The 21483-nt window shown below is 38.2% G+C and overlaps 1 protein-coding gene across 1 annotated transcript; it reads left to right on the top strand.

The window, feature by feature from the left end:
- The first annotated feature begins 327 nt into the window (after window positions 1-327).
- Window positions 328-19966, top strand: LOC145778510 (uncharacterized). The gene is made up of 10 exons (XM_082590005.1): window positions 328-410; window positions 5837-6084; window positions 6855-6933; window positions 7215-8265; window positions 8365-8484; window positions 9712-9862; window positions 12807-12919; window positions 17695-17854; window positions 18336-18436; window positions 18985-19966. Exons 2-10 carry the CDS (start codon window positions 5961-5963, stop codon window positions 19072-19074), a joined length of 1989 nt encoding a protein of 662 aa, XP_082446131.1. The 5' UTR covers window positions 328-410; window positions 5837-5960; the 3' UTR covers window positions 19075-19966.
- Window positions 19967-21483: the final 1517 nt, after the last annotated feature.

Raw genomic sequence — 21483 nt, 5'->3', positions numbered from 1 at the left:
AGGTTAGGAAAAGCAGCAATGTTTACGAACCCGCTTGATTTATTGAGCGTTTACATAAAACTTTCAAGCTGCAGGTTTGATGGCGTCGATGCTCTGGTAAACTTTTATAAAGTTTTTATGAAATCTTGTTGCTTCAAGGATTTAAGAATGATGAGAACATTTCATGTCTAGAGATGATGCCTGGAGTGACGTAACAGATTGTCATGCAGCGAGCCGTACCCCAAGCGTGAACAAGATTTGACTTTCCCCTAATTTGCGGCAGATATTGCCTCGAGCGAGTTTGTCATTCGCAATTCATCAAGCGTATCGAGCCCAAAGGACAGGTACAGAAGACACTCAGGTTACTCGACTTGTTTGGTGCATGAGCAGCATCGAAGGCTACGCTTGAGGTGTTGACGGCCATGTTTGAGGTTTGTCTTATTTCGATATCAAAGCATTGTTGTTATTTTATGCCGAACGATTTAAGCCCAAAGGCATTGAATGCCGTCAATGTTAGACCAGGTTTGGTTGAAACGGGCATGCCAAACGTTTTCAAAGGAATTTAAGATTCAATTGCAATCAGTGTGCTGGCTGGTGGAAACTGTGTTTGATGAAGTGCAAAACATAAGTCAGCGTTTTGAGTGACTCAAAAACGGACGGTATTCTGCACGTTCTTGCTTGTCAGGAAGGGCAAAAATTAATTAGCCCACTTTCGCAAGTGTTGCCATATAAGAGTGTTAGAATTATTAAGTAGCCTTGATTCCTAAAACATTGCAAATGAGCTTATCAAAGTGAGGCAGCAACAAGATCCAAAGTTCATTTATGTTGTGTAGAGTTGAGGAGAGAAACAAAATAGCGTAATGATGCTGTTTGTTCAGCCAAGGTCTTTCTCTTCGGTGTGCCATGCTCAACTGCTCATAGCATGCAATAGCAACAAAGCGAGGATAGCCTGTAATTCTTTTAATACCAAGAGTCAGTGAACTTCAATGCCTTTGATATGAGAGCTGAGAAGGGTTGACAGGCGGTACGTTCAGTAGTGTTAAGACTAGGTTGACAAATATACGTTGGTAAGCCGTGAGCTAGTAGGAGCTACTTCAGTTTGACGAAAACAAATATCGCATGCTGATTGTTTATATAATGTGTAATAATAGTCCATTCGGCTAAGCTACTTGAAGCAAAATATGTCTTTGTGTTTCGACGCGAATTTCTTTTGTTTTTTTAAAGAATTATGTTGTTTAATTCGAAAAGATTGCAAGGTTTTTCGCCAAGAGTTACGTTTCATTTTATTTAAAATTTTGTTTTCAATTTCGTTTTCACGCAAACTGTATGGAAGAAATTTCGCTTAAAGGTGCACTGCAACGAAAATACATAGCTTTTGTATTTGTAGATCTTTCTGAAATAAAACGTTTTTCAACGATTTTTTTATTTTTTGTGTTACCATTAATTAAAAAACCTAAAAAAACGTTTTTTGAATTGAATGATTCTGATTGGTCAAAATTTTTGATGACGTCATTGGCTGGCAAAGCGGCATCCAAGGTCTATTGTTTTGCGTACAAACACAAGGAACAAATCGCGTAGGCTACCGAAACAGCGAACAATTTTGTGCTAAGGGAGTTTTTACACCCTTTAAATGGTGGCTACTTGTATGGCTCCCGGTTGCACTAACCGGGAAATCGTCAAATCTTTCATCGTTTACCTCTGAATAATGACGACAAGCTGAAGAAATGGATCTCAGCGATGAAACTCAAAAACCCACCTGTAAACAAGTACTGCCGTGTGTGCACCAATCATTTTCTGGCCAACGATTACCAACGCGATCTACAGGCAGAGCTACAAGGCACCAAGTCCAAACACCTGCTCAGTGCTCATCCCTGAAACTGTTCCTTTTGTCTTTGATTTTTCAAGATATGTGAAAGCCACTGTCAATACAGTACAGTACCCACAAAACTCGATCGACCTAGGTACAGGTCTGTGAGTACGATCGGGCGTTTGGATCGAATAGCAAAGCGAGAAAACAACAAGACTTTGAAACAGGTCAGTAGGACAGTAAAACATTGGCAGGGTAGGCAAAGGCATATTAGGCAACTCTGAATACATAGGCTACTTTTAGTTGATATAAACCACTTGGTTCAAGCAAATTATTTTCCTGCATTTTTTTCAATGCAAATTTTCCATCCGACTGCTGTCTGAACTGGTGTTGTCAGAGCACGAATCAGAATGATGTTCTTCGCTGTCAAGTCGCCGTCTTTTTGGTTCAAAGAGAAATCCTTGTCTTGTTTCAGACATCTTGTTTATGCTCAATATACAATGACCTATGCGACGTTTCTAAGGCAAATGCATGAAGCTGTTTACTTGGTTGCCAGCCGATGACGTCACAAGACACATAGCGCCATCAGGTGGCCGATTTTCATTTGGTTATATCTCCCAAACAAAAAGACATATCAAAAAAAAATTTTGAAAAATATAATACTTAAACACTAAAGAATCACCAAAAAAATTTTAATTTTTCATTTCAGGTCCCCTTTAAACAATAAAATCTTGCTAACTATGCTACTACTGACGTAAAATAAACATGTATTAGAAATATCACAGTTACGGATAATTTTTGATTTCATTGACAAAATACCAAAAGAAAAATAAAACGAGAAAACATATTCTGACTCAATTGATGTTGGTTGGAATTGATTGAATTATCCAGACCTATCGCAGCTTAGCATCTTTTCAAATTTCAATGTTCACATTTGCTTTCAAATATATTGGGATTGAAGACAGAATCAAAGAAAATAATTTACGTTTTAACCTGGACTCATACTTAATTCTAAGGAATCTTTATCATTGCTCATTGTCTTAGAATACAGTTACGTAATGCCTTGTGGGATGAAAACTATGAAATTGGAAACTAAAGCAAAAGCCGCTTTTCTGGTTACCTCGCTCTTGGTTATGCTTGCTATCAGTGGCGGCTCGTGCCATGGGCCGCAGTGCTGCAGCCCCACCTGAAAGAAAGAGAAGAGGGAAAATATGTTTTCCTCTGTGTTTGTCCGGCCCGGTAATTTTTTTCACTTAAAAATTGCGGATTGAAAATTAAAAAATTAAAAGTTTCATTTGGCAACACCGATTTTGGGCAGCCCGACATTCTGGATTTCAAGCTCTCTGATTCGCTAAAAATTATCCTTGAAGCTCCACCTCTTTTGGTATTTTACAGCAATTTTTTAATCTGTTGGGGGCTGCATGGAAAACAGCCCCGAATAACATTACAGACTTTTTAAAGTTAATTTTTATTTCGCAGAGTAGCAATGCGCCATGAATGTAGAAGTGTTCGCTGTAGAGTTAGGGTATTCAACAGGTTATGGAAAGTGCTAGTCCAGCCTAGAGCTTCTCAAAATCACTCGAACCTTGTATGCAACGGCTAGGCTAGTCAAGACTAAGCTCAATACTAGTAAATTTGTCTCCAAAGCTTAGTTTTTTTAAATACAACTTAGGAATACATCAACTTTTCAACAAAGTTTGAATGCATGTTTTCAAAATTTGTGGTAAAAACATGTTCAGAACGCACCAAATTCATTGTAATTTTTCTGGGGGGAGACCCCCAGCGAAATCGTTCGCCTTCGGCGAGCTCAATGACGGGCTTCGCCCCCCCCCCCCCGGACTATATTTATTGCAGCCCCACTGCTCAGAAACTCCACCAGTCGCCACTGCTTGCTATGCATCACAGTTTCGTTTAGGCTACTCCAAAATCTTTTTTTTGGTGAAATTGAGAAGAAGCGATTCCAATCAAGTTGCATCATTTCAAGTAGTGTCTTCCCTGAATTGTTACATAAACTGCACAGAACCAGGTTAATTTTGTATCTTAAAGCGGTTGAGTGCCCATTATTGTATTTTGGTTCAATCGGATCGTTTGTAAATGGCGGGTCTTCACAATAGCCGGCCACTTGTACATTGGCGCAACGTCGTCAGATGTTGAATCAGTGATGAAGAAAGCTGATTTGTTGTTTATCTTTTGTGATGCCTAGGCCTAGCATTATTATTTTTATTTTGCGCCCATTCCAACATACAATTCACGGCAAGTGCAGGACATAACAACCAGTAGGATAGATAAAGCAGCGAATGGACATGTAGTCATCAAGTCAGCTGCTCCGTGTAAGTGGAACCTATCTCATTTTATTGTTTCTCTTTGCGAAACCGCCATTTCTCCAGTTTCTTTCAAAAGCATTTCTGGTGATACATTTCCTCAATTGCAAGTTTTGTTAAAACACGAATGAGAAGATTTCTACAGGGTGTTTATTTCGAAACTAGGTTCTTCATGTCTTTACCCAAGAGAAAATTTCTCATTGCAACGTTTTTTATTCATCAATGGATATTTGCTTTTTAAATCAACTGTTTTGCATAGTTTGTACTATTTTGATCATGGATTGCTGTTTCTCGTAGAGCTGATAACCCAAAAAACATTTGCTATCATTGCTTCTAAGAACCTTGTGCACACTGGCTTTTATATTGTAGCAAGAGAAATAACGCGGTTTGTCATATTGAGGTCAAACCAAACAATGGGAAACTAGACGATGCTCCTCTCTGCTCGCGCATATCGATGCACGAAGCGATTATGAGCTTATGGCTTGTTATCGCAATGTAATCCATTTCACGCTTTGCTGGAAGTTAGCTAGAAACAACAAAAATTCACCAAAATCTTGAATTTCCAAGAAAACTACACAACTTAATGCATGGCGTTACTGTGCTTTTAGTAATTAACGGAAATATGAGGGAGAGCCAGATCTGGCCCCTCTTTGAGGAACAAACTGTTAATTGATTTGGTTGTTTTATTGTGCGAGTTTTTGTCCTCGGACTGTGAAAGCTTATTTTAGTGTTAATCTTGGCGGTGCCTAGTATCCCACTTGTAGAGGCTTTGAACCACTGACGCAGGAAGGTTACCGAGTTAGACAGAGTGAAGTTTTCGATTGTTGAAGTGATGTTGTCTGTAAAATATTCCATCCACCACTAGTAGCCAGTAAATGGAGAACTGTCCTTCAAATGCGTCACACCTCGAGAGTCGAACCAGCGTCGCTTGATCTTGCAGTTTTTTTGTTTCTAAGGTCTGGCGCCAACTGAGCTATCCCGACGGTATGAATCTTTATCTTGGGATTAAGAAAACCTCTGGAAGGTTGCCCTTAGCAGTGTCGTATACTTGTAGAGACCTTGAACCACTGACGCAGGTCGAACGACTGGCTTATTCAGTTGTTGAGTTAAAAAGTCATTTTGGATTCATATTGTGTAGTTTTCAATGTTTTTGACCAGTTTTGACAAAGAAACACCACTTTTCAACTACCGTAACTATAAGCTATTGTAAATTGTGGAGTGAATCGATTTCTGGTATCTCCAACTCATCTTTCCCTGAACAGGTGGTTTCCCACAGTCTTTTCAGGAGATGTTATGCCTGTATCAGGCCTGAGTTTTCATTCATATGTAGTTTTATTGAATTCAGAATTTAACTATATATTTACAAATAATTGGTTGTAAAATTAAATACGTTTTGCTGGCAGTAAAGCCCAACAAAAGTTAACTTCTTCATTCGTATATTCTATAAAAATTGTTCATTTCTTTTGTTTTGGTGATAAATTGATTGCATTCTGTAAAAAAGCACATTTTTGTTCTACTTGGGTTGTTTTTTGTTTGTTTGAATGTTTTGCTTCAACATACAATGGTCCGAACGATGCGCCGTTGAATCAATCGATCGCAGAATAAATAAGTTTGTGGAACCGTGTCCAGCTCGCATAGTTTTTAAAAGTAGGCCTATATCTAGGAAAAAATCTGCCGCTAAATCCAAACAAAAAGAAGACAAAAGATTTCACTTAATATTTATTCTTAGATGGCTTGACCGTGAGAAAATCAACGGAACAGGATCAAAAACGGAAAAAGAAAAGCAACAGCGTGCAAAGCCTTTCTCGGGACTGCTTAGTTATTTCGACCCGGAGCCCTACCGACTTGCATCCATGGCGAAACGTTCGGTGATTGTGAGTTCTTTTGTTACCACTTCCAAGGAAAGCTTCATCGACAAAGAAATTCGAGAAACAGCGGAACGAGAAGAAATGTGGAAAAATGAAAAGCTAAAAAAAGGTGATAATATTTCTAAAGGCAATTAAAAAAAGGAGCTTTGTTTTTTCTTATTCTCTATCAATGTCAAATTAGCAAAAAGTGCTTACCACATTTTCAAAGATGCAATGAGGAGAAGAAACCCACACAAATTTGTAACCTAACTTTAGACTGGTTGCTTACTTCACAATGTAGATATTAACGACTTGATTTACAGTAGCCTGATGCTGCTGGTTCGATGTGGTAATAGCAAATTAGTCATGTGCTAGGACGGATGGTGTTGTAGTCAGTGAGTCGGTGTTTAATGCGGCTCTTTTGTTTGGCTTGAGGCTGCTGGCTGTTGAGTGAGTCTCTGTGCTGCTAGGCGTTATTGCTGTGAGGTTTTGTTGAATCAGTTGATTAATAGATTAGGTGACGCAATTCTTCCCTTTTGGCACGGTTGTTGATTTTTTGATTTTTCTCTGAAAGAAAACGATGCGGTACAATTGCGCTTCACAGAAGCCATTTTCATAAGCAGACAGAGTTCAAAAATCAACAACCGTTAGACACCATTTTTGATGAAAATAAATAAGTTAGTCTGGAGAAATAAAATAGCCTACAACTTACAAAATACAACAAAAAGATAACCAGGTATTCCTTTTCCTCTTCTACTAGCAAGAAAGACATTTGATAAAACCATCACTGGATAAAACACCTTTCCATGAAATTTTATTTGACAACACTTGAGTTTGAGTTTTTGGTTGTTGTAGTTGTACTACCTGTCGTGCTCATAATGTGGCATTAAAATATTGCAGAGGAAAACAATAAAGCAGGGATTGGAAAAACTCCTTTCCTTGCACAAGATACCAAGAAAAATGGAAAGCAAGAACCAAGGTAAGGTCATTTCTCGTATAGGTTTGATCGCATGGACGCGTCCGACTGGGTTGGTAAGTAGATGGGTGTTGATGTCAAAGTAGTTAGATGGATGTAAATGCTAAAATGGAGTAAAGGCTTTGTGAGAGGCGGTGTTAGAATATACTTTGTCGAGTTGGGCAAGTTCTCAACTGCTTGGGAAGATTCCAATTGGATTTTAGGGAAATTGCATTCCTTTGAAAACAATGAAATTGAGAACAAAAAGTTAAAACATTTTCTTATCGACTTTATTTTTTATTCAGAGTTTTGTCCAGACAAGAAACTCATGACTTCGAACAACCTCCCTTGCTTGGTCAAACAACTGCTGCTCATGCAACTTTAGGCAGTGAGGAGGCAGAAGGAAGCCACGACGATATAGATGAAGAAGTACAAAGAAGTGAACATGATACTGTAAAACTAAAAGATGGGTCGATTGAAACCATTCAAAACGGATTGGTTACAGAACACGACAAAAAGAATTTGTTAACCCAGGACGAAGATGATGAAACTTTACCTGAAAGTCATCTGGATGAAAAAATGGAGTGCAGAGAAAACCTTTCAAGTAAAATAACTACTTCCACATCCAATCATGAAGTTCTTTCCCCCAACAACATACAGCAAGAGCAGTGTGATCTTTCGCCAATCCTAGTAGAAGAGGAAGATATTATCCCCGTGAAACTCCCACGGAAATTGATTACCGATAACATTCAAATGTTGGAAGATATTTCTGATAACAACTTCCCAAATTCCACAACTGGTCAAAGGTCCTCCAACGACAAGAACAATCAAGCTAATGCTTCCATGAGCGTTAGTGGTATCAAATTGGATGACTGCTCTCCTGGGGAACCCAACGATGAAGGAAATAGTTTTGAGAAAACAAGCGTCAGCGAAGTTCATTCAAAACAAAAACCTGATGAAAACACAAATAAAATAAGTTCGAATAAAGAATGCTTGCTGGGAGAAGATTGTGAGGAAGGAACTACAGTTGGCAACGATGCTGCTTCGACTGCAACAATTTTGCTGGAAGAAGATGGTACTGAAAAATTTATGAAGGTGAATTTTCTTGAGGGGTCAACGATTGTTGGAGAAATTGATAAGACGGAAAACATTGTCGAAACAATTTCGACGGATGAAACTAAAAAGATTATCACAGAAGAATCTTCAACAGTGCACAACTCTTCAACTTCGGACAAGATTGGTGACGGCGTTTTCGAGGTCCCGGGTGATGGGGGAGTTTCTCAGCATTGTGCTGCGGGAATATCAGAGCCACTTCAGTGCGAGGACTGCAAAAGTTCAATAGAACAAGAAGTCAAGGTAGCTCTTAATCTCGGCTTCTTGTTTGACTGTGTGTGGAAATAGAAGTGTTGTGATAAGAAGCCATGACATATTCACATTTGATTGTTGACATTGCAGAGCACCCCTTCAATGATGTCACAAACCTCCAACAATCTGTTTCTTACACTCTCCCCTAGAGGTTGGGGAAGCAAATCAGCATCGATAAGTCCTGCCACGCCTAAGCTCAAGTTTAAACAGGTTAGTAGCCTATATGCTTGGTGGACACAGGAATGATTTGCATTCTGAGAGTTTCGCCTTCGAGTATTGTGCTTCAGTGGGGCTTCCAAGCAATAAAATGTAAGAAACAAAAGAAAATACGGTATACTGAATCTTTTTGGTTGTATATCACTGTTGTGTTTTTGCGGATAAAATAAAAACATAACTAACATCAAGCGACATAACAGACGGACTGTTGATCAATCCAGCATAGACCCAAACATGGGGAGTCGTGAGTTATAGTTGAGCCATCGTTGAGCAAATAAACGCAGAAAAACAAACGTAAGATAACATTGTTGAGACAATTAAAAGTACCAAAGAATACATCACTGCACTATGCTTCGCTACCAAACATTGAAGTACGTTATTTAATTATTTTTCTCTAATCACTGCAAAACCTGTTGAATCTAATGCAAAAATTTGCATTTTTTGTAGTTTGATTGAGCTAAAACTAAGTTTTTCAGCAACTGTGAATAACAAACAAATAAGCAGGTAACAATTAGATTACCGGTATAGCGCAACTATACTACATTTGGTGTTTCAAGACAAATGCAATTTGTGTTATTAAAAAGTGAGAACTGCATTGAAAATGTATAGAAACCCCTTAAAAGTGTAGTGGTTAAGTTTTTACCGTACGTATTTTGATGTGATAAACTCAAATAAACATTAACTTCTTTTTACCAGTGGAAAGGTAGGCCTATATTAAAACCTTTCATATGATATTTCACTCGAAAAGTTCCAGGAATAGTCATTTTTATGTCGATTAAAGTTGCGTCACGGATGAGTGATTACATGAACGCAGACTTAGAAAAGTGTCTGGTAAATCAAAAAGTTGCTTGAAATTTGAATATAACAATTAGCCTATGATACACCAGCGACAAGTTGATCAAAATCCATATTTATAAGTTGAAAACTAAGTTTGTTGTAGCCTAACAATTGAGTGATTACTAATATTCTCCATTTTCAAACGGGCTATAACTTCAAAAATACTGACCTATTTTCCTCAAATCAACACTATTTTTCCCTGAAGGCTAAGCTCTATAATTTTATGAAAATCTGTAACTATGAATGACATGACCTGATGACTTCACAAAGAATGACCTTTTGGCTCTCTTGTAACGGTTGCTATGACGGCGTAATATGCTCTGCTTATGTGACGTGCTTTGCGTTGATATAAACCAACAACCGCCTCACAAATGTCTGTCGCAGGCATCATCTTTGGATGGAAAAGCTGAGGCAGCAGAGACTTCAAGAAACATCAACGATGCTGCTGATGTTGAAAATGAGAAAACGAAAGAAACTGGAGGCTCGTCCGGCGAACTTCTTCCAATTGATCGGAACAACTTCATGCCACGCACTGGTGAGTAGGCCAATGGAATCATCACGGTACCCCGAGGAACCATTTCTTAATAGAGACAGAAACGTGGCGTTTAAGGGCCATATGCCCCTCAATCATTGTGAAGGTGCAATGATTTTATTGTAATTAGTTTTAAAAAATGTTTTCATAAAGTTTAAAAAATTCTGAATAATGAACTTTATCAAAGTATTAGAGAGCACGGAGGAGCACGTGCCCTTCCGATCATTTCAAAGCTGCAGTAAAATTTTGTATTTTTATTTTGAAAACAATGCTTTCATAAGGTTGGTTTGAAAAGTTCCTGAATTACAAAGTATCAAGGTATCAGCGGAGTGGAAGGTCACCCATCACTTAAATTGCACAATTGATGCACGATGAAAAACTTTTTCAAATTTTTCGAATCATGGCACATCAAAAAATTTTGAATCCCACACTGCACATTGACTTACTTTGTCAGCCTTTTTTGAGAAATTACATCAGTTTTCGATAATTTTTGAACGATATTTGGTGAATATGCTATGTCGTGCCGTATATGATACCTGCATTAAAAAAATAAAATTCACAATATTTTTGTAGAGATATTTCCGTTTTTTCTTAGAGAGTCCTAACTACACGGCTTTCCCCCTTACATATAGGCTATAAGGTGCTTGGTTATGACGTATGAACTATATTTACACGTAGGGATGTTTCAAACAAAATGCGTTGTATTTCAAAATTCTCCTTCTTGTTACATAATTCCTTTTCTTTAATTTTCTTTTCGAGTTAAAGTTGTCGAACGAAAAAAGTCCTTTGCCCTATATTTGCTTCACCTCTAGTTTAGAGCGATTTGATCTCGTTTCAGCAAAAACAATCAAGTTTTGTTTTTAACAAAATAGCCTATCGCACAATTGTCGATCAGTACGGCCAAACTTAATTTTGTCCGTGGCTATTTGAAGATTAGTTTGCCAGCTAATAACGACGTTGACTCAAATTAATTGATATTAAAACTATAACAGCTTCAAAAAAATTACAATTCTCGTTAATATGACAAGTGTTGGCTTTGCCTCGTCTGCGATGATGATGGTCGTCGCAGATGATGATGGTAGGCTAATAGATCTGCTCTCAAAACACCTCCATGAGTGGCAAATCTCCAAAGCAGAGTATCCTTTGCTGTTTCCTCCCAGTTTGACATGACATGTAAGCCTAGGCTATGGTTGAAACGCTGCATCAACAAGAGTGTAAGATTTTAAGATATTTTCAGAATTCAAAGAAGTTTTTTTAGAGTAGCTTTACGCAGTTTTTTATCAACATCCTCATGAAAATGTTCTGCGTGTAGGCTACTACTCATTCCGAAAAAGATATTTTTCCCAAATTTTGAAGCGTACATAGGCCTACTGGCAAGTTGAATGCCCAATACTTTCGTGCCTATACTGCAGGAACTGTTGCCTAATTTCAATAAATAGCTTTTTAAGATCCGTTTGCCGAGTTCAGGCAAATCAAGAGTCCCTGGCCGAACTGCGCATATTTCTTCCTTTCTATGTTTTGTGAGTCTTTTTCGTTTAGTGCAAATCGGATGAGTTTGCAAATGGACATAATTAGAAATGAGAAAATGGCTTAGTTATATTACCAATGCGTTTATTGGATGATGGGTAAGGTTTCAATTTTTTGAACAAAAATTGCCAAATTTTATGTTAATTTGGAGTGCCCTCTAATCAAATGTCACGTTACGCCACTGAATGTAGGTACTTGTTCTTAATAGGGGTAGGCTACCTGTTTTTAATAGAGGTACCTGATCTTAATAGAGGTACCTGTTCTTAATAGAGGTACCTGATCTTAATAGAAGTACCTGATCTTAATAGAGGTACCTGATCTTAATAGAGGTACCTGTTCTTAATAGAGGTACCTGATCTTAATAGAGGTACCTGTTCTTAATAGAGGTACCTGATCTTAATAGAGGTACCTGTTCTTAATAGAGGTACCTGATCTTAATAGAGGTACTTGTTCTTAATAGAGGTACCTGTTCTTAATAGAAGTACCTGTTCTTAATAGAGGTACCTGATCTTAATAGAGGTACCTGTTTTTAATAGAAGTACCTGATCTTAATAGAGGTACCTAATCTTAATAGAAGTACCAGTTCTTAATAGAGGTACTGTACCTGTTAATAGAGATACCTGTTCTTAATAGAAGTACTTGTTCTTAATAGAGGTACCTGTTCTTAATAGAGGTGCCTGATCTTAACAGAAGTACCAGTTCTTAATTGAGGTACTGTACCTGTTAATAGAGGTACCTGTTCTTAATAGAAGTACTTGTTCAATAGAGGTACCTGTTCTTAATAGAGGTACCTGTTTTAATAGAGGTACCTGTTTTAATGGAGGTACCTGTTTTAATGGAGGTACCTGTTTTAATAAAGGTACCTGTTCTTAATAGAAGTACTTGTTCAATAGAGGTACCTGTTCTTAATAGAGGTACCTGTTTTAATAGAGGTACCTGTTTTAATGGAGGTACCTGTTTTAATAAAGGTACCTGTTTTAATAAAGGTACCTGTTGTTAACAGAGGTTTCTATTCTTAATAGAGGTACTTGTTGTTAACAGAGGTTCTTAATAGAGGTACCTGTTGATAGAGGTACCTGACCTTAATAGAGGTACCTGATCTTAATAGAGGGGCTTGTTCTTAATAGAGGTACCTGTAAAGAGAGGTACCTGTTCTTAGTAGAGGTACCTGTTTTAATAGAGGTACCTTTTCTCATGGGTCTTGTTCATATTTTTCATTTAGTTTTGTGAACCATCTTTTAGGCATTTCACTAATACATTATAAAGGCAAAACAAGACCACACCTCCACTCTGCTGTTAAGAAGGGAAGCCACTTGAGAATGAGAAAGCATCAATCGAATTAACTTAATGAGATTGCTGGGTCATGTGATTCCAATGTTTAAACATTAATCTTTTTTTGACGCCAGCAATTCAAATTTAGGCAACGTAACCCAAGTCATTGTGACGCCACAAAGATCAGGACATTCATTCGAGGTTGTGTCGAGCAAGAGTCGACAACACACGATTATGCAGCTTGAAATAGCAGAAGCGCAAGTACAACAACGTTATATTCTTTATCTGTGTTTTTATAATCAAAGTTTCTCGGTTCCTTTTCAGGGCATTGGCGGCTCAAACCCGATCGATTCAATTCAAATTTTGTATTAAGCGAAGCGTAAGGTCTGAAAAACAAAACAATATACTTTGTAAACAAAACGACTTTCGCGACATAAAATTCCAGTGTTCAGCAAACTTGATGATCCGATCCTACAGAACCTTCAGCTCGAAGAAGGTCAATCATTAATCTTCTTCGAGCTGAAGGTTCTGTTGGATCGCATTGGAGTTTTCCCATTCTTGGTTTAAACTGAAAAAACTTAAAAAACTCCCACTTGCTCCCTGGAAAGGAACCGAGATAGTTGTGAACAGAATACAATGATACTTCAATTCTAGTGTTAACTTTACTCGTGTAAAGTAAAATCAACGCAGCGATGTTTGAACTTCTTTGCTTTTAATGCAACGATTTCCCGTAATACAGTTTTCGTGAAAAGGTGATTTTCTTGATTGCAAATAAATTTAAAAAAGGCAGCGGGGACTTGTCATTGAGGTGCGGGCCTGGATTTGCCACAAACCACCATGGAATGTCTTTGTGGTTCGACTGGTACTGGCAGAATACTTCTGGGGGATTTAGGTGCATAATATCAAAATACTAAAGGTTGAAAAAGTAACAAAATTTTAAATTATCGGAATTAAAACCCCAAGTCCCAATCTCCCTCCTACATCTAGCTGCAGTATGACCAGAGATGAGCTTGATCTTCAAGATCACTTATTTGGTGGTCTTGGTTTTGATCTAGGATCACTTTTTTCCATGATACGATCAAGATCACTTTGTAATTTGGGTTGGATTACTATAGATAAAGGCATTTTTTAGAACTCGTACTGTGCAAGGTAATGAGTGGCAACTACTAACATTAAGCCACTGTTAATACGATACGTGTCTAACAAAAGTTATTTTGAAGTCTTAATTAGTTTGATCATTATTGTCAGGGCAATGTCAACCGCCCCCATACCTCTGGCCGGGGGAAAGTGGGTTTTAGAGCCCACTAATTGTAGTCTGTTTAATAAATTTAGGCTGTTTAAAAACGAAACAGTTGCTAAAAAAGCTCGATATAATCAACAGTTTAAATCATGCAAGGTCGGTAAGTGAAACAGATGAAATTTGTCCAAGCTTATACATTGGTGGTAATGCTGTTGAAAATGTAAGTAGTTTCTGCAATCTGGGCGCTGTCATAACATACACTTCGATGATAGCACAGAAATTAGGCGAATTGCAATGGCAAAAACAGCTGTGACATCACTTACAACGGTGTGGAAACAGAGGTCAATTCGTAAGAACACAAAGTTAAGATTACTGCGAACTTTCGTTTATGGAAATGCAATTACAGAAATAGAAAGCATACCAGAAGTGATAGCAAAACAAAAAACAGAACAGAATGGAGGGAGTTCGTATTGGAGGCCACAGCTGACTAAATATAATTAATCTGTTGAAGAAGAAGAAGATTTTCAGTTAATGAAACCAGTAAATCTATGCTATTTTGTTTAAGCTTATAGAAAATAAAATAAGATTATCTAATATAAGAGCAGTGTGAAACTATGGAACAATTAGAAGCTACGCACAAGTCACGAGATATGCATCAAAAAGTTAAAGAAATGACTGGTAATGTAGAAAGACAAAAGCAAGACAAAACAATTGCATCAAGAATAAAGACGAAAAATGATTTTCGATCGAGATCTGGTGACGCGAAGATGGGAAGGGTATATTAGCGACCTGTATGGAGATGAGAGAGGAAATATTCCTGCTATTAATAATGAAGAAGGTGAACCAATACTGGAATCTAATTGATAAAGCCATAAATGAATTGACAAGCCATAAAGCTCCTGGTAAAGATTAAATAACAACGGAAATGATAAGAGCTCTGGATTGTGAAGGACTGAAACATATTTATAACTTATGTAATAACATCTACATGAATGGCCACATACCACTAGAAATGAATGAATCCATTCTTGTCAAACTGCCGAAGAAGCCAAAAGCCACACAGTGTACAGAATTTAGAACCCTTTGTCTGATGAGTCATAGGCTATACTAAAAATTTTGCTGAGAGTTGTTCTCCGAAGAAATAGAAAAATCATCGAATATGAAATCAATGAAACTCAAAGTGGTTTCATGCCTGGAAAGGGAACACGGGAAGGAATTTTCAATATGAGAACTATATGTGAACGCTACAGCTAAATCAATAAAGACGTTTATACCTGCTTTATAGACTATGAAAAGGCCTTTGACCGAGTTAAACACGAAAAATCGATGCAATGTTTGGCTGATATAGGTTTAAATGGAAAAGATCTGCGACTGATAGCTAATCTATGTTGGACGCAAAAGGCGTATATTCAGATGGAAGATGGTTTATCTGGTGCAATGGACATAAAACGTGTAGTTCGCCAGGGATGTATACTATCTCCATGTCTATTCAACCTGTATACTGAAATGATCTTCAGACAGATTGATGGAATTGGGCAAACTACGGCCCACAAGCAGCTATATGCTGCCCGAAATAATATTCAAAACTGCTTTATGTATCCGGCCCGTGACTTCATTAAAAATTGGTGTTTTTCCTGGTCGGCCAGATGAAATTTGTGCTGTATATCTCGTATATGTGCTGTACCGACGTGTTTTAGGCTACAAAAAGGCTTTTTAAAGTAACCACTGATACGGATCAGCCTTCAGACGTAGTAGTTAGGTTTATGAACGTGTTGGGTTATGTAGGCTAAATTATTAGAATCCATATCGTAAAACTATTGTGAGCGTGTGTGTGCATTAAAACTGTGTCATAGAGTTGTGCTGAATGGGCGGAAGATCAGAAAAGATGAAGTTTGTAGACTCGCACAATCTTGGCAGCAACTATTCTTTACAAATATGGGCACAGAAAGTGAAAGAAATATATGTGGAAGGAGAATTTATAAAGGAATGCTTGATGGCAGTTGCAGAGATCGTTTGTCCAGAGAAAACTCCATTATTTTCAACCATCAGATTTCCAAGGGCAGTCACAAGTCGAAGAGGGAGCTTAAAAGACGCTGAAAGAACAAACTCAACGGAACTAAAAAGACAATACAAGAACAAATACGGCGTAAACTACTTGAGGTTAGGTTTGCCCAATCTTATGTTATTGAATGAGTATCATTGCGGCCTCCGCATAATCACTTCTTCATTTGACCCGGGCATGCTAAAAGGTTGCCTACCGCCAGAGATGTACGTATACGCCGCAAATTCTACGCCGTAGACTTTTTGTTTACGCTAACGCTTACGGCCACATTTTTTTGGATAGTTGTCGCTTGAGGATACCCCGTAAAGTTTTCGCGGTTTTTTAGCCCATAGCGTCAACGCATACTTTTTAATGTCTTTTTTTGGCTACAACACGCCAATACCTTCCAGCGCTGCAGTTGAAAGAATGTTTTCAATGGGCAAAGACATTGGAATCAAAACACAGCAAAATGTCAGATGAACACTTTCAGATGCTTGGGTTTCTTCGTGGAAATTCAAAATAAAACTTGTTTGTTTCCAGTGGTTTATACCGTGTGAATGTTTGGCACCTAGCAAACACAATGAGTTTACGCTAGTGTATGCGCTGACGCCGCCAACTTTTTTTACAAGTTACGCTGACGCATACGGCGTATGATTTTTCGAACGTTTGCGTTTACGCTGACGGCGTCAATATTTTTTGTATGCGCGTACATCACTGCCTACCGCCGCATTAAGACTATCCAATCAACTATATGTCTCTCGGCAGCCCAATGAAGCTAGAATTAACAACGATATTACCATCAATTTTTGCTACAATCGACATGAACTGAATCAAATGATTCGCTTCATCTTTACCGTGATTTCAGGTCTCATCACAGTTTCAGAGGTTAGTTAGCACAAACAATAGTCAGACAACTCAGCAAGTACATTTCAGCTAGGCTACTGCCAAGTCAGCAAATGAGATTTTTAGCTAACATCTGACTTGCTTGGTCATCGCTTGCTAAAATGGTTTTGTTGACTTGTTACATGCCGAGTATCGGTTTGCTTAGTTTTTCCTTGCTTAGGTTCATGATTATTTACATATTTCAGACACTTGCTGAAATGTTGCTAGCTCAGTTGTCACTTGCTCAACTGCAATGTGCTGAGTTGTAGGAGACTCGCACAAACAGGTTATCGTGGTTCCCACCTAACCAAGTTTTAAGAATGATTGTTTACATACCATACATGCTCCATCCGAGCTGGATGGTCTGAAAACCCCTGATGTAAATATAACGGCATGGCAGTTCAATTTATGTTCAGATATCTGGTCCGATTTTATACAACATGGTCCAAAAATAACCTTCGGTCTTTGGTATGACGTTGCGTTCTTACATAAACTACCACAACGACTGATAGCAACAACAGTCATCTCTCTACTGTAAATCTTAGACCAGCACTTGGGTAGTTAAAGGCAAAAGCTAGCAATATCAATTTCCTTTTAACTACATTGCTTAAAATAATATTTGTTTTTTTGCAACTTTATTGATCAAGAACTGCAGATTTTAAAGTGCACAAAAAGTGATCTTGATCCAAGATCACCGAAACTGGCGACCCAGACCATCAGCACCATGCAAGACAAGGCAAATCCTAAAAAGATAGCCCATAAAGGAATGCTTGTTCCATTTTGTTCGGTCAACAAGTTATTGAAAAAAATGTTTCTAGCGCCTAAGAAAATGGAAGATAATTTTTTCTCATGATCAACTTTTTTTATTAAAAGTTGAGAGAGCAAGAATGGAGGCAAAACCTGGTTGGAGTTGATGCTGACGACATTATTGACGGGAAGACTGTTTCTGTCGGTACTGATGAGGTTGAGATTGGGAAAATAAATTTCTTTTCAGAAGCGTCCGAAGCAAAGAGCACTTCGCCACCAAGCGTTAGTGAGTATCAGTATCATGTTGTACAAACGTTCCGAAGAACTTCAGAAAAACGTTAATCCTTACATAAATCCAAACGAAATAAGTTGTGAAAATAAATGAAACAAACAGGAAACAAGATATCGTCTCATGTGTGCTTGGCGACTGTGATATCTGTCCAACGTAACTCGTTTGTCTTCTTGGCTGGATGACAAGCAGCTCCCCATCCTGTGAGTACAATCTGCACACAAGCAGATGAGAAACAAAACTTGCCAACAAAGAGCCTCCACTGGGACGGCACAGCTGCAAGGAGCAATGGAAAGCAGAGGGAACCCCTCTGACAAGTTGAGACGTTGCACTGTCCTGTAGCTCAACATAGAAGTTAGTTTATTAAGTTACAGCAACGTCACTACTAAGTTATTCTGCAGCGTTGGTTTGTCATGCGATCGCTTTGTTCTTTTTTTGAAATAATTGTTTGTTTAGCTTTCGTATTTTGTTGCTGTAGAACAAAGCTCTGCAGGTGACTCGGAACGGGAGCTCAACGTTTCTAAAGAACCCATTGAAAAGATTTCACCTGGAGAGAGCTCTGAGCACCAAAAGAAAACTGTGAGTTTGCTAAATCGAAAACCGGCAGATGTGGGCACCCTCTGCTTCAAAAGTAGCTGGCCCTTCCGCTACTTGTACGCGCTATCGTTTGTCTTCAACTGACACTGGATGTTTTGTCCTTAAGTGTTTTGTCAGGTCGAGATGACGATGAAGACGAATTTGTTGATAATTCAGTTTTGAAACATAATTTAAAGAGTATTTCCAAACTTTAAAACAAACAGCTGGTTCAACCACGGCAGTGTTTTATACAGACATTGCGGAAAACGATATCTATTTTTAACATGAAAGTATTGTGTAGCGAAATTACAATTGAAGTAATTACAGCGCTTATTTCATCACTGCCACATTAATAAAAAAGCATCGCGCTAGTGCAATTGTCTGGCTACTATTGAAAAACTGTAGCGCTATTACGACACAAAAGTAGAGCGCTACAACCCGCCTCTGGAAATGGGATTTAACGAGATGACCTCATTTTCTATACCCAGGCTGATTCTAGAAAAACTATTCCAACTTTTGCATTGTTCAACTAAGCATTGCATACGTCACAGGTTGTCGAAGCAAATCGCGTCATGAAGCGGAAGTGCACGATGGCGCAGCGATGGGAGGCTGGGAAGTTTGCGAACAAAGAAGACTCATGACGTGTTGTTTGTTGCTTTATGAACCGCTGGTGGCGCGAATTACTAAAACTATTGCATTAAAATTAACTCCCGGCAGCAGTGGCGTAGCCAAGGGGGGGGGGGGGGGGGTTGGGGGTTACAACCCCCCCTTTGGCACGCGTGTGGCGTCACGATATTGAGAATGATGCTTTCAGTCAAAAAAAATTGCCTAATTTTAAACAAAATTGCATTAAAAGAGCGAGTTTTGCCAATACCAAACATTCAAACATCTCAGCCAGGAATTAAGCAACAAGAAAACATAGAGATTTAGCTTTATTTCCGAAAAATGCCGAAGAAAACATGATCTTATCCCTTTTCTATGCCACCGGACAGCATTATTTTACAAGAATATTCATACCCACATTTTTGTTGAAAATGCTCTCAGAATGCACCAAATTCAAAGTAATTTTTTAAAATTTTTTGGGGGAGGCCCCCCAGACCCCCCGCCGCTGGGTTGTCAAAACCCCCCCTTTCAAAATTCCTGGCTACGCTACTGCCCGGCAGCTATCAGCGACAACAATTGATTGTTACAACGAGATCTATAACCAAACATCAGAAGTGAGGCCCGTAAAGTAGTTCATTTGGAACGCCACAACTTCAATTTGTTTGCACACATTGCGTTATGCTTGAACCCGAACATTAACAAGTTTTTATGGGTTTATTATTAGTGACCTAGAGCAGTGTTTGCACATTTTGTTTATTGGAAAATTCCCGAGATAAATTCTATGTTGTACCAACGATTGCTTGTGGTCGCCTGATGGTGTTTGTGCAACACCATGAGGCGCCCAGACAAACCACAGCGCATGTAGAAAGAGTTTATTAACATTGTTTCTTGCAAAATCTTATTTCTATATAAATCTAACCTTGTCTCATTGTAGAGTTTGGGTATGTTCAGGGGCACCCCCACGGTGCTGTTGAGGGAGACCATTCAGTTTGTTTAGCCACATCCTCTTTGAAACAGAAGTAGAAAGTTTTAAAGAATGTGTTATCTTTACCTAAACTCCAACTCTGTTTGCTTATTGTAGTGTAATGCCGGATTAAAACTGACTTTAGTACGACAAAGTATGTTTGCGATAATTAATAGAAAACACACAAAGTTTTTCCGCAAACGTTTCATAGTTTCTTTTCATCTTTTGGTATTTTTATGTTTTTTTTTTATTGAAGTTACCTAGGCCACCTCAATGCAAAGATGTGAAATCTACTTACGCCTCCATTCGAATTAGGATCAATCCACCTGTCCGCGAATTTTTTTTCCCACAAACTTTTTGTTACTTCGCATAGAGTTTGTATTAATATCGTGTGAATGCAAACCATTTTTTTGGCGTGTTTAGTTCAGTGGTTTCATCTTGTGCCTTGTGTTCGTGAGGACAAAGGTTCGACGCCTATCGAAGTCAATTTTTTTTAATTAATTTTTGCCGTGCACAAAATCGTTTAAAAAAAGTTGGGTTAGAATTAATGGGTTAGGGTTAATTCTTAGGGTTAATGTTAATTCTTAATCAATTCGGAAAATCTTACTTTTAGAGTAACCAGAATCAATTTCTTTTTTCAACTTTTTTAAACTTGACTAGACTATGTGTGTCTCCAGCAGGTTACGTTTTTTTCAAGTTCAATGTTTAGATTTGAACCTGGAGGGCGAAAATTGGCTGCTGACATTGAAAACGCGCGAAAAAAATGAATCAGTAAAAACAGTTACGCGTCACGCGGTAACCAGTAGCCTAATGGCTGCACTTATAGAAATATGCAAATGAGACAGAAAGCTCGTGGGGAAAAAATTCTCCGCCCGGCCACTAAACTGGGCAGGGCACACTCACAAGTCACGTTCAGGCGTAAGTTCACATCCTGCAGCATTTTCGTCACAATTTGAGTTACCCTTCAGCAACATAGGTGCTATAGAAGCTCGAAGCGATTGTTTGAAACAAAACTCATCGCTGAAAATCTAATTTGAAGTGAATCAAAAGAGCAAAGTTTGTTGCGAAACGAAACAAATATTTCGAAATAACCAGAATAATAAGATTTTTATCTCGAACAGTCAAAATATTTGATAAGCATGAAGTGGTAAAAGCAAGCCTCAAAAAGTAAAGCTGGAGTTGATTTTTTGACCAAAATTAAAATCTTTGAGCTACAGGCAGAGTTTGTGGGTTTTTGATGTTGAGCTTGTCTTTAGGTGTAGGCTTTTGCCAATTATATGGTAGCCTACATATTACAAATATGAATAGCTTATAACTTCATCTCGACTTTGGTTTTAAGAAGCTAAGATACTTCCAACTGTTCCGTGTTCATGCAATTTCCAGAATTGATTATTATAGCTCATTTGCTACAGAAAGTTGCATGTTGCTTTAAGCGATAACAGCAAGCAGTTCAACTCTGAATTTTTACCGATCAAAACAACTT

Source organism: Aplidium turbinatum, chromosome 10, assembly GCF_918807975.1.
Source record: "Aplidium turbinatum chromosome 10, kaAplTurb1.1, whole genome shotgun sequence".
Taxonomy (NCBI): Eukaryota; Metazoa; Chordata; class Ascidiacea; order Aplousobranchia; family Polyclinidae; genus Aplidium; species Aplidium turbinatum.
Note: the sequence above shows the minus strand (reverse complement) of the source record. Positions and strands in the feature narration are given on the sequence as shown.